The sequence below is a fragment of the Heterodontus francisci genome, chromosome 1 (genome assembly GCF_036365525.1).
Source record: "Heterodontus francisci isolate sHetFra1 chromosome 1, sHetFra1.hap1, whole genome shotgun sequence".
Taxonomy (NCBI): domain Eukaryota; kingdom Metazoa; phylum Chordata; class Chondrichthyes; order Heterodontiformes; family Heterodontidae; genus Heterodontus; species Heterodontus francisci.
Genome location: NC_090371.1, coordinates 88,158,895 through 88,174,620, shown reverse-complemented (window position 1 = coordinate 88,174,620; position 15,726 = coordinate 88,158,895). Strand labels below are relative to the sequence as shown.

Genomic DNA, 15,726 nt, shown 5'->3' with positions numbered 1-15,726 from the left:
GTTCACTGAACTGGCTCAGATGGAGGGGTGGCTTCTTAGAGATAAGGGCTATCCTTTGAAGACATGGCTCCCGACACCGGTGAGAGACTCCACCACTGCTGCAGAAGAGAGATACAACGCCAGCCACTGAGCTACATGAGCCACCATTGAGCAGGAGATCAGCATGCTGAAAGAGCACCTCCAATGCCTGTATGGATAGGGTGATGCCCTGCACTTCGGGCCAAAAAGGCCAGCTTCTTTCTTTGCTGCTCTGCACAACTACGCACCCAATAGGCCTAGCATGATGAGGGGAAACGTCAACAGAATTCCTCCTTGGACAATGAGGACGCTGAGGATCTACAACATGAAAGACACAAGGGAGGGCAGATGGCACCCAGGCTCTGCACGCAGGGCTAGCAGTGAGGTAGGGATGTACGGAAGTGGCTTATCAGACAAAGGCTGTCTGCTCCATAGGAACTGACATGAGGTCTGCAAGCCACACATCACCCTCGCTCACCTGCTGTGCACCAGTCCACAACTGCAGCATCCCTGCATAAACAATTAGAGGCAGCAGCTCACTGAGCCAATGTCCATGTCACTGCATCCATAAAGATGCTCATGTGTAATGGTGGCATGGCAATGATGTTATTGCATACGTTGGCTCTTCTAAAGGGCCAACGGTGCAAAGGGATGTGACATTGGTGCTACATGCTGGCACACATCATTTGCACAGAGAAAAGGACACACATGTTGGTGAGGAACACTTACTGAATGACATTTATACATTGCTGTGACACCCATGCATTCCCATTTGTGTCAGTGTGTTCTCTGTAAACCTCTGTAATACCTTTTACGGTCTATTTAAGTCTCACGTCCTGGAATGTGCAAATTTATGATTATTCACCCAGGTGCAGCACGTCTACAAGATGGAATGTTACAGTTGAGTGGCAGAAGAGGATTGCAACGTCACAGGACAATGGGACACAGCAGGGTAAGTATGTGACAGCAAAGTGGAAAGTGCTGGGGTCACTCAGCAGGTCAGGCAGCATCTATGGAGAGAAGCAGAGTTAACTTTCGGGTCTGTGAACTCTGGACAAGTTAACTCTGCGTCTCTCTCCACAGATGCTGCCTGACCTGCTGGATTTCTGCAGGACTTTCTGCTTTGCTGTCAGATTGACAGCAGCTCCACTCTCAGCAATCAGGTAAGTACTCTTTGACAGCTGTCAGGAAGCAGGTGCTGGGGTGCTTAAAATAGAGCCCCATCACCTGCTGCACAGCTGTCAAAGGGTTCCTAACTGCGCCGAATGTCCCACCTCTCTCCATGTAATATCCGGGGGGCGGGGGGGGGGGGGGTTCAGTGCAGTGATGCTAATGAGCGCATAATATCGCGGGGGCTCTGCGTCGGCTGCTAAATGCGGGCACCCCACTGAGTTGAAAAGGCACTGCCATGCAGCATGCCGCCCGAATAAAATTCAGCCCTGTATGTTTTTGAGGACTTGATACTGATAACTGGGTAAATATTTAAATATATGTTGTGACCTGTGGGGAAGCAGAACTAGAAAAAATAGTCCACTCCTCCCACCTCGTTCATAACACACATAATAAACTTCTTAACAAAGCCTTACAATTAAAGCAACATGGACAAAAAATTGGCTAAGGGACAGAAAGCAGAAGTAGTGTTGAATGTTTTTTTTACAATGGAGGGAAGTATACTGTGGCATTCTCCAGGAGTCAGTATGAGGAGCACTGCGCTTTTTGATATATATTAATGATTTAGATTTGGGTATACAGGGCATAATTTCAAAGTTTGCAAAAAATGAGATGAAACTCGGAAATGTACTAAACATTGAGGAGGAGTTTAATGCACAGAAGTATCAAGTGATACATTTTGGAAGGAAGAATGGAAAGAGCAATATAAACTAAATGGTACAGTTTTAAAGTGGGTACAGGAACAAAGAGATCCAGAAGTGTCTCTAAACAAATAGTTGAAGGCAGGACAAGATGAGAAGGTTGTTAAAAAAATATGGAATTTTTGACTTTATTAACAGAATCATAGAGTACAAAATCACAGAAGTTATGTTAAACCTTTATAAAGCACTGGGTTGGCTCAGCTGGAGTACTGTGTTCAATTCTGGGCACCATACTTTAGAAAGGATGTCAAGGCCTTGCAGAGTGTGCACAAGTGATTTATTAGAATGGTACCAGGGATCATGGAGCTTCAGGAAATTAGGGTGTTGTTCCCCTTAGAGAAGAGAAGGTTAAGAGCAGATTCATTAGAGGTACTTAAAATCATGAACAGCTTTCATAAAGAGGAACTGTTTTCAGTGGCAGAAGGGTCAGTAACCAGAGTACACAGATATAAGGCAAAAGAACCAGAGGTGACTCAGCAAGTTGTTATGATCTGAAATGTACTAGCTGAAATGGTGGAGGAAGCAAATTCAGTCGTAACTTTCAAAAAGGAATTGGATAATACTTGAAAGCAAAGAAATTACAGGACGATGGGGAAAAAGGAAAGGAATGGGACTAATTGAATAGCTCTACCAAAGAACTGTCACAGGCACAGTGGGTCAAATGACTTCCTTCTTATCTGTATCATACTACATATGTCATCCCAGCTTCACTTTTGACTACTTGGGCATATTCCTGACAAAGTTACAGCCACAATATAGTATTAGATTTTGTGCCCTAATATCCACATGTGGTGGTGGTGCTTTTACAAACAACCATGTGACAGCTATATTAATAATTAGATATGGATTAATTTACGATGAGTTGAGTGTGGAGCTGTCAATAGTGCTCATTTAATAAGTCACAATTTTTTTTCACATCTACCTCCCTTTAATTGGTTCTCAGGACCTCAAACGCTGCTCTGCACAAGTCACCAGCTGTTAAGATCATGGACGGGATTTTATGCGGCCTCCTGAGGTGGTGGGGGGTGGGGTGCCATGGCCTAACGCGACGGGTGGCGGGGGGCAGAGGCCACATCGCCAAGCAATCTTCCTGGGGGCGGGAATAGGCTGATGATGGCCTTCCCGCCCAAAGGCCAATTGAGGCCCTTAAGTGGCCTATTAACAGCCAATTAAGGGACTCTTCCCACTACTGGTGGCATCTCACCAGTAGTGGGGGTGCCTCTGCCACGCGGGGAGGGCACCTTGTAACACGAGGCGCACTCCCTGCAGGCATGGGGGGGGGGGGGCCGCTCCCTCCTCAGTGGGCAATCTGTGGCCCATGGAGGAACCCCGCTGAGAACAACGTTACCCCCCCCCCCAGGAATCCAAACCTCCTGGACTGCATGTCCACCCCCACTCACCAGGGCTTTCCAGACTTGCCTCAGCGACTCTGCCTCACTTAACAGAGGTCTGGGGTTCCAGTGCTGGGCCCGGGTTCAAGGTCTCTGCAGTACCTGGCAGTGGCCACTGCTCCTGGTGGCATGCCGCTACTGTGGAGCTGCTGGCCCTCAGATGGGCCGGTAGCTCTTGGAGGCAGGATACTTTCTTTAAAGGGACGGGGATCCCAGCTCGTGAAACTTGGATGTAAAAAGACAAGAGGATTGCTCTGGGGGCGGGTGGTGGTGGGCACAAAAAGGCAGAGGTCCCCCTGCCTTTTCGGCCTGGCGCTGGGAGCCCCACCACCTCCAAAAAATCCAGCCCCATGTCTTTTCCTAAGCCCACGTTCAGGCACTTATAGGCAGGATGTAAGTTGCAGCTGGAGATCTGTCCAAGAGTGAGTATATTTAACATGAACAAAGGGGTTCTGTTCCGTACAAAACACTAAGAAATTGTAGCATGATCTATGAAGAAATAAAAGGCTTTACAAATGTCCAGAGGCCAATATCTTCCCTGCATTTAGCTCTCAGAGTCTACATCCAGAGTTCTAACATTTTTTGAGGGAAGAATGTTGGTTTGTGATGCTAATGTTTGCAGTCAATACTCTTTATTAAATACACAATGAAAAAGCCTCCATACCTAATTTTCCAATCTGTGCTTCTATTTAAGGAGCTAATGTGGAGGATGGTCTTGTGAAACTTACACTAATGTTTCTTTTGTTATTCTTGTCTCTAACAGTATTTAAAAGTCAAGTAATCATAATTAGTCATTTCATTTAGTGTTTCTTTATGATAATAAACACTTTTTGTTTCAGCAATTATAATTTCCACAGTGATGTCAAGTTATTGAGTTGGACTTTTGCAAGAAAAACCTCTCATCCAAATCAGTGTTATTTCTCACTTACCTTTGATCATGCTTACATCATTTGCACCATCTCCAATTGCCAGCGTTATTGCTTTCTTGTACTTTTTCACCAGTTGTACCACCTGTGCTTTCTGAAGGGGTGTTGCACGACAACAGATAACTGTTTTACAAAGGCAAGCTGTTTTTAGGAATTCTATTTCATTGCCTTCTTCCAAAGCATGTGCCTGTATTTGGGTAGAATATATATTACCAGATCTATCTAATTAATTACAGTGCACATTCATTATCTCACATACGTGCATGATAGAAACAATACAAAGGAATTCAGCATTCAAAGGGTTCAATGACCCATTCATAGCAAAATAGTGATTTTAAAGGCATCCCTAATTCTGACAACAGCTCTGTAATAAGGAGGCAGTGCTCGTGCCTGGTGGAACTACCTCAGGCATGGTATCTCCTGTTAACACAGGATGCCATAGATTATCATATTTTGTTTTAGTGCTGATAGGCTGTCAGGACAGCAATACAGCTTGTAAAAACCTTCTGTTACATCTCATAACCTTACAGTGGCTTGAAATTATGAGCCCAGAAACTTTGATTCCAATGATGTACAACTGAAAGTGCAGTAGGGCAGGACTTCTGCTCACTGGTTTTGTCTGGAAACCATGCCAAATCCTGGAGACAGACTCATTTGAAAATTTGCAGCGTGCTGCCTATTGTGTTCTGACATTACAACAATATAGTCAATTGACAAACCTTATCTACTGTTTGTAGACTTAATGGACCCAATTTTAACTCACTCAAAACCCATTCACTTTGACAGAGTTTAAATTTAAGTCCTGTTAACTGATAATAAGGTTAATAAACAATTGTTAGGTCATGATTTTGTTGTCTCACTTCTTTGAAGAAAATTGGCAAGAAAGGATTAATTTATTCACTCTGTAGCTTGTGTGGGTCCTGACAGGAGGCTGGACATGTAAATGATAATATAATCGTAACTGTTCGGATAAAGACAGTTCAATGAGCCAGATTTAGTTATCTAACTCCAAGGCATAGACTGAGTAGTAAATCCCAGATCATTTCTTAATGAGGAGTTTAGGTGAAAAGTTTAAGAATTTGTCTGGTATCCTTGATGAACATTCTTGTCAAGGTATTAATCCCAGTGTTCTTACACAGTTGGCCGATTTTAACTCAGGGCAGGATTGGTTTCCACAAGTTTAGGAAGACAAAATGCCACTGGGCCAGACTGATACGACTTTGGGCCAGTATGTGGACTTGGTTGATTGTAACCTCTCCCGCACAGTGGGGGAATTTTATGGAGATGACAGAGGTCTTGGCTGCTGGCTGTAGAGCTGGCAAGAAACCTGCATTGCCACCTTTGGGGAAGGCCCACTGTATTATGAGCCACTTGAACCAATCAGGCTCCTGGGATCAGGAGGTCCTGTCTGCTGAGAGCTGCCGGACAATCTGAGGCTGGCAGCTCTTTTGCTTGCCAGTGCCACCGTGGAGACTGTAGCTACTGCTGGAATGACCACCAATGAAGCAACCCAGGCCAGAGGTAAGTGATGGTGCGAGGGGTGTCGCAGGGTGAGGATCGCGGGGGGTGGGGGGGGGTGCACAGTCAGCAGCAATAGCAGGGGGTGGCTTTCAGCAGCCCCCCCACCCCACCCATTCCTAGTACTGGGTCCCTCCGTCAGGCACTGAGTGCCTTTGAACGAGGGACCCCTCCCCACCCCAGGAGCCGGGAAGCAACCCTACACAAGTTTGCATGTCGCTCTCCCCTTGTGGTGACAGGCCTGCCCGCCGCTGGGTTAATACCAGCGGTGGTGGGAAGAGGCCCTTAATTGAGCATTAATTGCCCCTTAAGGGTCTCAATCGGCAGCAGGGCAGGCAGGCCATCCATGGGCCTTCCAGGCATGGACTTAAATGGGGTGGAGGTGGGGCCCCCACCTGCCACCATCCCACCCGATTAAATACCCTCTCCGAATCCAAATTCGCCATGGGGGAGAGCATAAAATACCGTGTTCCAGAGCACAAACCTGTTTGGAACTCCCTTGTGGGCCTAAGCCTAACCCCAATTATTTAGCAGCCTATTATTGGCAGCTGCTGATCCCGCATGCATCCCCCCACCAACCCACCCGTCACTTGAGAGCTCGTGGATATTGGAGACTCTGCCACTGATCCCAAACCCTTGCATGCCCTGGCCTTGTCAATGATTTATGAGGGGGTTAGTTAGGGGGCTACAACTCCAAGCTGTCTCAGTCTTTATTCTGGCCCTACTGGCACATTCCCACCAGATGACTGGCAGATTTCCAACCTCATCGTATTCTCCGAGTTAATATGACCAACACCATGGGAATTCTGCCAAGTTTCTCAATAATCAAATTCAAATACTACTCTTCAATAAACAAAAGGAAAAATTACCTCACTTTAAAGGTGTTATGCAAAGGTTTCTTACCAGTGTGTCTCCATTGATCACTAGCCCATAATCTCCAACAACAGTTTCCTCAGGTAGGAAAAGTGGTTTCTTTGGCTGCTTGATGCTGATTACTTCATTTTCTGTTTGGTCTTGCTCTTTCATTATTCCTGAAGCTTTTCTATGTGCACAACAGTATTAATTATATACCAAATACATGATTTGAAGGAAAAATCATATAAACTTAGAGCAATTTGTGTGTTCAGAAGGCTAATTAGTACTTTGATTTGATACTAGAATATAGGCAAAGTTCTCACTAACTTCAAATGTTAAATAATTCACTTTAATTTCACTGGATGTGGAGACCAAATGTAATATTTCCAAATTCGCAGATGACACAAAACTAGGTGGGAATGTATGTTGTGAGGAAGATGCAAAACATCTTTAAGGGGATTTGGATAGGCTAATTGAATGGGCAAGAACATGGCAGATGGAATATAATGTGGAAAATTGTGAGGTTGTCCACTTTGATAGAAGGAACAGAGTATTTCTTAAATGATAATAAATTAGAAAGAATAGCTGTACAAAATGGACCTGGGTGTCTTCGTCAATAAGTCACTGAAAGATAACATGCAGGTGCAGCAAGCAATTAGGAAGGCTAATGGTATGTCAGCCTTTATTGCAAGAGGATTTGAGTACAGGAGTAGTGACGTCTTGCTTCAATTGTATAGAACCTTGGTTAGACCCCACCTGGAGTACTGTGTGCTATTTTGGCCCCCTTACCTTAGGAAGGATTTTATTGCCGTAGAGGAAGTGCAACAAAGATTCACCAGACCTGTTCCCAGGATGGCGGGACTGTCCTTTGAAGAAAGATTGGAGAAACTGGGCCTGTATTCTCCAGAGTTCTGAAGAATGAAAGGTGATCTCATTGAAACCGACAAAATATTTAAAGGGACAGACAGGGTGGATGCGGGTAAGGATGTTTTCCCTGGTTGGGGAGTCTAGAATCAGGGGACACAGTTTCAAAATAAGGGGGAAGCCACTTAGGACTGAGATGAGGAGACATTTCTTTACTCAGAGGGTTGTGAATCTTTGGAATTCTCTACCCCAGGGAGCTGTGGAAGCTCAGTCATTGGGTATGTTCAAAGCAGAGATTGACAGATTTCTAAATACCAATGACATAAAGGGATATGGGGATAGTGTGGGAAAAAAGCATTGATGTGGATGATCAGCCAGGAGCCTTCAGCTCTTTTAATAATGTGGTGGAAAATGCTTATTTAAATTTCCACAATTTTGTGAGTCCAGAGAACATTCCAAGGTCCACACGCTAGTTAGGCCTTAGTTCCATCAGCTTAGCAGGCCTGCTTTCACTGACAGATTGCCAGACTGGAGCAGGGATCGGAAACGTGTCAGTACACAGACACCTGTGTCCGTGGTAAAAGTTTTGAGGTCCGTGACTGGTAATTTCAGGAATGAGAAATTTTCAATTAACAGCGGGGTTTTCCGGCGGGTTCCGATTTTTCTTTTTAAAAAGCCCGCCAATGACCATCTCCAACACGACAGAATCTAACCATCTCCGCTTGACATTCAACAGCATTCCCATTGCTTAATCCACCATCATCAACATCCTGGGGCATTACCATTGACCATTAACTTAACTGTACAAGCCATATAAATACTGTGGCTACAAGAGCAGGTCAGAGGCTGGGAATTCTGTGGCAAGTAACACACCTCCTGACTCCCCAAAACCTGTCCACCACCTGCAAAGCACAAGTCAGCAATGTGATGGAATACTCTCTACATGCCTGGATGAGTTCAGGTTCAACAACATTTAAGAAACTTGACACTATCCAAGACAAAGCAGCCCACTTGATCCGCACCTTAAACATTCACTCCCTCTACAACCAGCGTACAGTGGCAACAGTGTCTACCATTTACAAGATGCATTGCAGCAACTCACAAGGCTCCTTAGACAGCACCTTCCAAACCTGCAACCTCTACTACCTAGAAGGACAAGGGCCACAGATGCATGGGAACACCACCAGCTGCAAGTTCCCCTCCCAAGATACACACCTTCCTAACTTGGAAATATATCGCCATTCCTTTACTGTCACTGAGTTAAAATCCTGGAACTCCCTCACTAACAGTACTGTGGGAGTACCTACACCACATGAGTTGCAGCAGTTCAAGAAGGCGGCTCACCACCATCTTCTCAAATGCAGTCTTTGCCAGCGGTGCTCACATCCCGAGGATAAATTTTTAAAAAATCTACAAACAACTGAAAAGGCAAGTTGTCATTTTGCAAAGGAAAGTAGTGCAAAGTAATACAACAGAAACTTAACATAACATTTTCTCAAAATGCATACCTTTGGGCAACCGCAAAGCTTTACTATTTTTCCTACCACTCCTATGCAGTGGAACCTTTGTGGCTTCAGCAGAAGTCGAGGCAAATTGCTCCGATCCTTGATTTGACTGTTGTGATGTTGTTGGCTCATGTTCTTAGTGTTTTGAAGCCTTTGAAAGCTCTGTCAAAGACTGCTCCACCTGAATTGTGCACGGGCAGACTCAGCCATCGAGAGAGGGGGCAGCTTGTCAGGTACTAGCTGAGGGGGAGGCACCAGGTGAGAAGTGTAAGCGTTTTGAGTTCCCACTTCCATGTCACTGTTCATCATCACCCCCTCATGGACCAGCCACGCTTCACTCCTTAAACTCAGTTTGGTGCAGATCCATGATGTGCATTGAGGCCAATGTCAAGAAAACTCCATATGCCAATTTCATTGTTTGGAAACTTATATTCGACTTTTAATGGAAAAAAATCCGACAGTAACTTTTAAAAAACTAGCAGCCAAGATGGCCACTGCAACTTGCATCTGAAATTCCAAGAGACTGAACTGCAGACAGAAGTCTGAGAAGCCCTGGACCCCAAACAATGGCTTGCTCTAAGTAATTGAATTCCCTAGGATTGCTTCATTAGCATGACAGTCAAGGCCATTCTGACAAATTGACTTTGAAAGAGCAAACCCCTCCGAGTGCAAATATTGGCATCCTGGAATCTGTGGAGCCAATTCTGAACCCTGTATCTCATTAAAAACAAAGGGGATTGAGAGAACCATGTGACCGTGTGTCCATCTCTGAAAAAAACAGAAGTTTTGTTACACAGACAGAAGACAAGGGGTATCTGAGTGAGCAACAGCACAGGAGGCTGCTGCTTCTCATTCTTTCTCTCTCCCCAGAAAACATCAAGTTTGAAAACCATCTGCGACTGTGGAAACTCCAAGTCTATAGACTGCTATAGCCAGCGACCAGGGGAAGAGAGCCAACGACAGTTCTGCCTTGAAGAGAACCCTGAGCAAAGCAGGCAACCAAAGTGCACTTTGACCAACCAAGGACTTAAAGTGTACAACTCCAGCCAGACTACCAAATCATCCAATTCACAGACTGTGTACTTAAGTGCCATTGATTCTGGACTTTAATCCAACCACAAAATCTATTCCTCCCTCTGTAAACTATTTCTGTGTGTGTGAATGTGTTGCATTTTTTTAGTATTTTTTAAATCGGTGTTAGAGTGTTAAGTATAATAAACTTATCTCTTTCTTGTTTAAACTCAATAAAACCTGTCCAATTGGTTCCTTCACAATCACAGTAAAGGTAAAAAGGTAAACCACTCTCAGAGGTGGTAAGCACAATCACTGTTTAAAAGGAATAAACCCTGTTGCGGTCAAATAAGAGGAAGGGCAAGAGGGGAGCCTGAGACCCCTCCTCACCTGGCGATAACACCAAGGTTAAAATGTCAGTCATACTTTTAAAAACCAGAGCTGTTGGCATCCACATTCTGCACAAGCATGGTCAAGGCCTTTAGGAACTCATTTGATTACTGTTCCATGGAGTTAGCCAATCTAACCATGAAAGAAGACATCCTCACAATGCTCTCGATAACAACCCATTCACGCTGGAGTTAGATTTTTCCATTCTCTGTGCATTTGTGGACAGTGTGCATGCAAGGTCAGCAGTACGTTGCAAATTTTCTGCTGCTCCTCGGTGATTATCCTTTTCATCTGCGGGGTACAGCTCTGTGTCCAGCTGAGCAGAGCTTGCAGTGGGCTGTGCCCTCCAACTCTCCACAGGTGCCCCTGCCACCACTGTATGCTCTTGCTCACTTGTGAACTGTGCCTCTCCAACTGGACCCACCAAAGTATGTATATTTGCACTGGTGCATGGTTGGCATGTATTCTATGACAGTGCATCCTCAGAAGGAATCAGCTCCTGAGGGATCGGCATCCAGAAAGTTCATGACAACTGTGGTACGTGTGAAGGTCCTGGAGGAGAGAAGAGATGAATATGAATTAGTACTGACAATGTCAACATGTTTCTAATGAACACAATTTAGATGATCATATTACATGTGTTACTAAAATCAAGAAAACATGACTACATCTTTTATGAGATGTGGCTCAGATACTTTATTCTGTCACTAGGCAGCTTCAAAGTTCCAGTTTCTCCATCTCCAATGGTCAGGAATGCAGATATACCACTGATCTCCACGGCCTCTTTGATGATTTCAGCTACATTACATGTTGTTGTCCACCTCCAGTCCTCTCCCTTGTGTTCTGTGCTTGCTTCTTCTGAAATGGGAAAGCAACAGAACTATGAGTGTCTGGAAGCTATGTATTCACCCGATGGCTGCAGTGCACTCAGTGTGGGTGACTATCAGGCAGATAGTCTTGACATTGCATGAGCACTGGGCTGAGTGACAGTGGTGCATAGATAAATGGGGAGGTGAGGAAGTGCACATAAAGTGAATGATGTGTGCTCTTCAAAGTTAAGTGGGTGTGAGGAGTGAGGCAATGGAGTCCACATAAGACAGAGTTCGGGGTGGGGGGGTGTACACTATGGGATGTAGTGAATCTGCAACTGTACTCACCTTTCCAGACTTGGTCAGGTCATCAAACCACTTCCTGTATTGGATCCAGGTACGGGCCATAATACCCCTGCATCTGACCCACTCAGCCATCTCTAACCATGTTTTCTTCGTGACAGCAACATTCTTCTTTCCATTGCTGGGGAGGTTTACTGCCCCCACTCAAGTTGTTAAAGTTGGGTACAGCCTTTGAGCATTCGGAGTCCATCTTGTACAATTGCTGGCTATATGCCAAAACTCCTCCAAGCTCCATTTTTGAATTGGCCCTTTAAATAGTCGAGCTGAGATTGTCATCACACCCACTGATGTGCATCGTGAAACCCGAAGTAAAGTGATAATTCGGTATCCATATTGAAATTGGGCATGCTGACGTGGCAAAACATCTTGTGGGTTTCTTGCCCGCTATTCCCCCAACCCCTTCCCCCCCCCATGCTCAGAACCGGGTTATTAGCGGGCCCAAAATAAAAGCATTATGCTGATTACCAGCAAAGTGAGCACAAAACTTCATGATGCACTGCTGTTGATAACACACCAGCTGCATATTAATGAAGTGGAAGTCTGGTGGAGCCCACAGAATGACATGGGTGCAGTCAACAACACTCTAGACTTGGAGGAATCCTGCAAATTGTGCGAACCATAAAGCTCTATCTTACTGTTTCCAGATTCCCACAGAAAATTTGATAAATGCATTTGATCGAGCAAACAGGGCATCAGTTCCTCTTGCCTGTAAGCCTGGATTGCAGACTGAATGGTGTTGCTGATATTCTCTGTGGTAGCCTGTAAGCAACTGGAAAAACAAACTTTCAGGACTATAGTCATCTTGAATGTAACAGGCAATGCTGTCACTGTTTCTGTAAAGTTTCAAAATCTTCTTATGCATTGCTGCTTGGGAAATGGTAGGTATTTTTCTTCTAGGCCTATAAACTCTGTTGGGAGGTTAATGATGCCTCTGAACATGTCTATTTCTTCTTATGCTCCCTCCAGCTGTAGTCCTGTTTGCTCCTTCCAACTGCTTCTCCTGCTCCTCCCAGAGTGGGATTTCTGGAAGGAACACCATCAAGAAAAAGCTGCAGTATCAGAAGACCTTTAACAGTTCGAAATCTACAATATCAACTGGAAGCCCTTCCAAATCTTTTAAAGTCAAAAAACCCACAAGCTACAAGAAATATGTCTCCACAAGCACCAGATAGATTTACTAAATATCATTTGAAAAAGCCACCTCAAGACTTGTACTGCCCATGGTTGAATGCAGGATCAGGGACTGGCAGTTTTTAGATAAGGTAAGGCAGTAAGGTAAGAACTGAAGACCAAATTTGGATGGGAAAGCAATGATATTCAGTCCAATCCTCCAAAGGTTCTAAGCACTGTTACAGATAAACCTGTCAACTATTTGAGTTAATTTTTAGTTCTGCAGTTTTATTATAACCGCTGTCCTGGGTTCAGTTCCTTGAGAATCACAGAATAATACTGCGCAGTAGAGGGCCTTCAGCCCATTGAGTCTGCACCGATGCATTAAAGACACCTGACCTGTCTACCTAATCCCATTTGCCAGCACTTGGCCCATAGCCTTGAATGTTATGACGTGCCAAGTGCTCATCCAGGTACTATTTAAAGGATGTGAGGCAATCCGCCTCTACCACCCTCCCAGGCAATGTATTACAGACCGTCACACCCTCTGGGTAAAAAAGTTCTTCCTCAAATCCTCCTTAAACCTCCTGCCCTTCACCTTAAACTTGTGCCCCCTCGTAACTGACCCTTCAACTAAGGGGAACAGCTGCTCCCTATCCACCCTGTCCATGCCCTTCATATTCTTGAACACCTCGATCAGGTTACCCCTCAGTCTTCTCTGCTCCAGCGAGAAAATCCCAAGCCTATCCAACCTCTCTTCATAGCTTAAATGTTCCATCCCAGGCAACATCCTGGTGAATCGCCTCTGCACCCCCTCCAGTGCAATCACATCCTTCCTATAATGTGGTGACCAGAATTGTACACAGTACTCCAGCTGTGGCCTTACCAAAGTTCTATACAATTCCAACATGACCTCCCTGCTTTTGTAATCTATGCCTCGATTGATAAAGGCAAGTGTCCCATATGCCTTTTTCACCACCCTATTAACCTGCCCTTCTGCCTTCAGAGATCTATGGACAAACACGCCAAGGTCCCTTTGTTCCTCGGAACTTCCCAGTGTCAGGCCATTCATTGAATACTTCCGTGTCACATTACTCCTTCCAAAGTGTATCATCTCACACCTTTCAGCGTTAAATTCCATCTGCCGCTTTTCTGCCCATTTGACCATCCCGTCTATATCTTCCTGTAACCCAAGACACTCAACCTCACTGTTAACCACTCGGCCAATCTTTGTGTCATCCGCGAACTTACTGATCCTACCCCCCACATAGTCATCTATGTCGTTTATATAAATGACAAACAATAGGGGACCCAGCACAGATCCCTGTGGTACGCCACTGGACACTGGCTTCCAGTCACTAAAACAGCCGTCTGTCATCACTCTCTGTCGACTACAGCTAAGCCAATTTTGAATCCACCTTATCAATTTACCCTGTATCCCATGTGCATTTGCTTTCTTGATAAGTCTTCCATGTGGGACCTTGTCAAAGGCTTTGCTGAATTCCATGTAAACTACATCAACTGCACTATCCTCATCTACACACCTGGTCACATGCTCAAAAAATTCAATCAAATTTGTTAGACATGACCTCCCTCTGACAAAGCCATGCTGACTATTCCTAATCAAATTTTGCCTCTCCAAGTGGAGATAGATTCTCTCCTTCAGAATTTTCTCCAATAGTTTCCCTACCACTGACGTGAGACTCACTGGACTATAGTTCCCTGGTTTATCTCTACAACCTTTCTTAAATAGTGGGACCACATTAGCTGCTCTCCAGTCCTCTGGCACCTCCCCTGTGGCCATAGAGGAATTAAAAATTTGGGTCAGAGCCCCTGCAATCTCCACCCTCGCCTCCCACAGCATCCTGGGACACAAATCGTCCGGACCTGGAGATTTGTCCACTTTTAAGCCTGCGATAAACTCCAATACCTTGTCACTCCCTATGACAATTTGCTCAAGAACCTCACAGTCTCGCTCTCTAAGTTCCATATCTACATCCTCATTCTCTTGGGTGAAGACAGATGTGAAGTATTCATTCAACACTCTACCAATGTCCTCTGGCTCCACCCACAGATTTCCCCCTTGGTCCCTAATGGGTCCTACTCTTGCCCTGGTTATCCTCTTCCCATTGATATACTTATAGAATATCTTGGGATTTTCCCTACTTTTACCAGCCAGAGCTTTCTCATATCTCCTCTTTGCTCTCCAAATTGTTTTCTTAAGCTCCATCCTACACTTTCTTTACTCCACTAATGCTTCCGTTGATTTGCTCTGCTTGTATTTGCTAAAAGCCTCTCTTTTCCTTCTCATCTTACCCTGAATATTTCTGGTCATCCATGGTTCTCTGGGCTTGTTGCTCCTAACTGTTACCCTAGAGGGAACATGTTGGGCCTGTACCCTCCCCATTTCCTTTTTGAATGCCCCCCCCACTGCTCTTCTGTAGATTGCCCGACAAGTAAGTCTTTCCAGTCTACCTTGGCCAGATCCTGCCTTATTTTACTATAATTCGCTCTCTCCGAAACCAAAACCTTTTTTTGCAACTTGTCTATTTCTTTCTCCATAACAAGCTTAAATTGTACCATGCTGTGGTCGCTATCACCAAAATGCTCCCCCACCAACACATCAACCACTTGTCCGGCTTCATTCCCCAGAATCATTCTCCAACACTGCACCCTCCCTTGTTGGATCCTGTACATACTGAGCGAAAAAGTTCTCCTGTATACATTTTAAGAACTCCACTCCATCTAAGCCCTTAACATGATGACTATCCCAATTAATGTTGGGAAAGTTGAAATCACCTAATATAATTACCCTATTACACCTCTGCGAATTGCGCACATATTTGCTCCTCAATTTCCCGCTGACTATCTGGGGGTCTATAATAAACACCTAGCAATGTGGCTGTCCCTTTTTTATTCCTAAACTCTACCCATAAAGCTTCATTTGATGCCCCCTCCAAGATATCGTCTCTCCTTACTGCAGTAACTGACTCCTTAACTAATATTGCAATGCCCCCTCCTCTTTTACCCCCTCCTCTGTCTCGCCTGAAGATTCCATATCCCGGGATATTGAGCTGCTAATCCTTCCCCTCCCT

At 44.9% G+C, this 15,726-nt stretch overlaps 1 protein-coding gene across 1 annotated transcript in view; it reads right to left on the bottom strand.

Moving 5' to 3' along the window:
* LOC137370639 (probable phospholipid-transporting ATPase IM) overlaps nucleotides 1-15,726 on the bottom strand; it is a 440,540-nt gene that overhangs the window by 62,785 nt on the left and 362,029 nt on the right. Inside the window, exons 21-22 of the mRNA XM_068032731.1 lie at nucleotides 6,628-6,766; nucleotides 4,210-4,393 (exon numbers count right to left, since the gene is read on the bottom strand). Of these exons, the coding sequence (XP_067888832.1) occupies nucleotides 4,210-4,393; nucleotides 6,628-6,766 (323 nt within the window). The remainder of the gene's footprint in view (nucleotides 1-4,209; nucleotides 4,394-6,627; nucleotides 6,767-15,726) is intronic.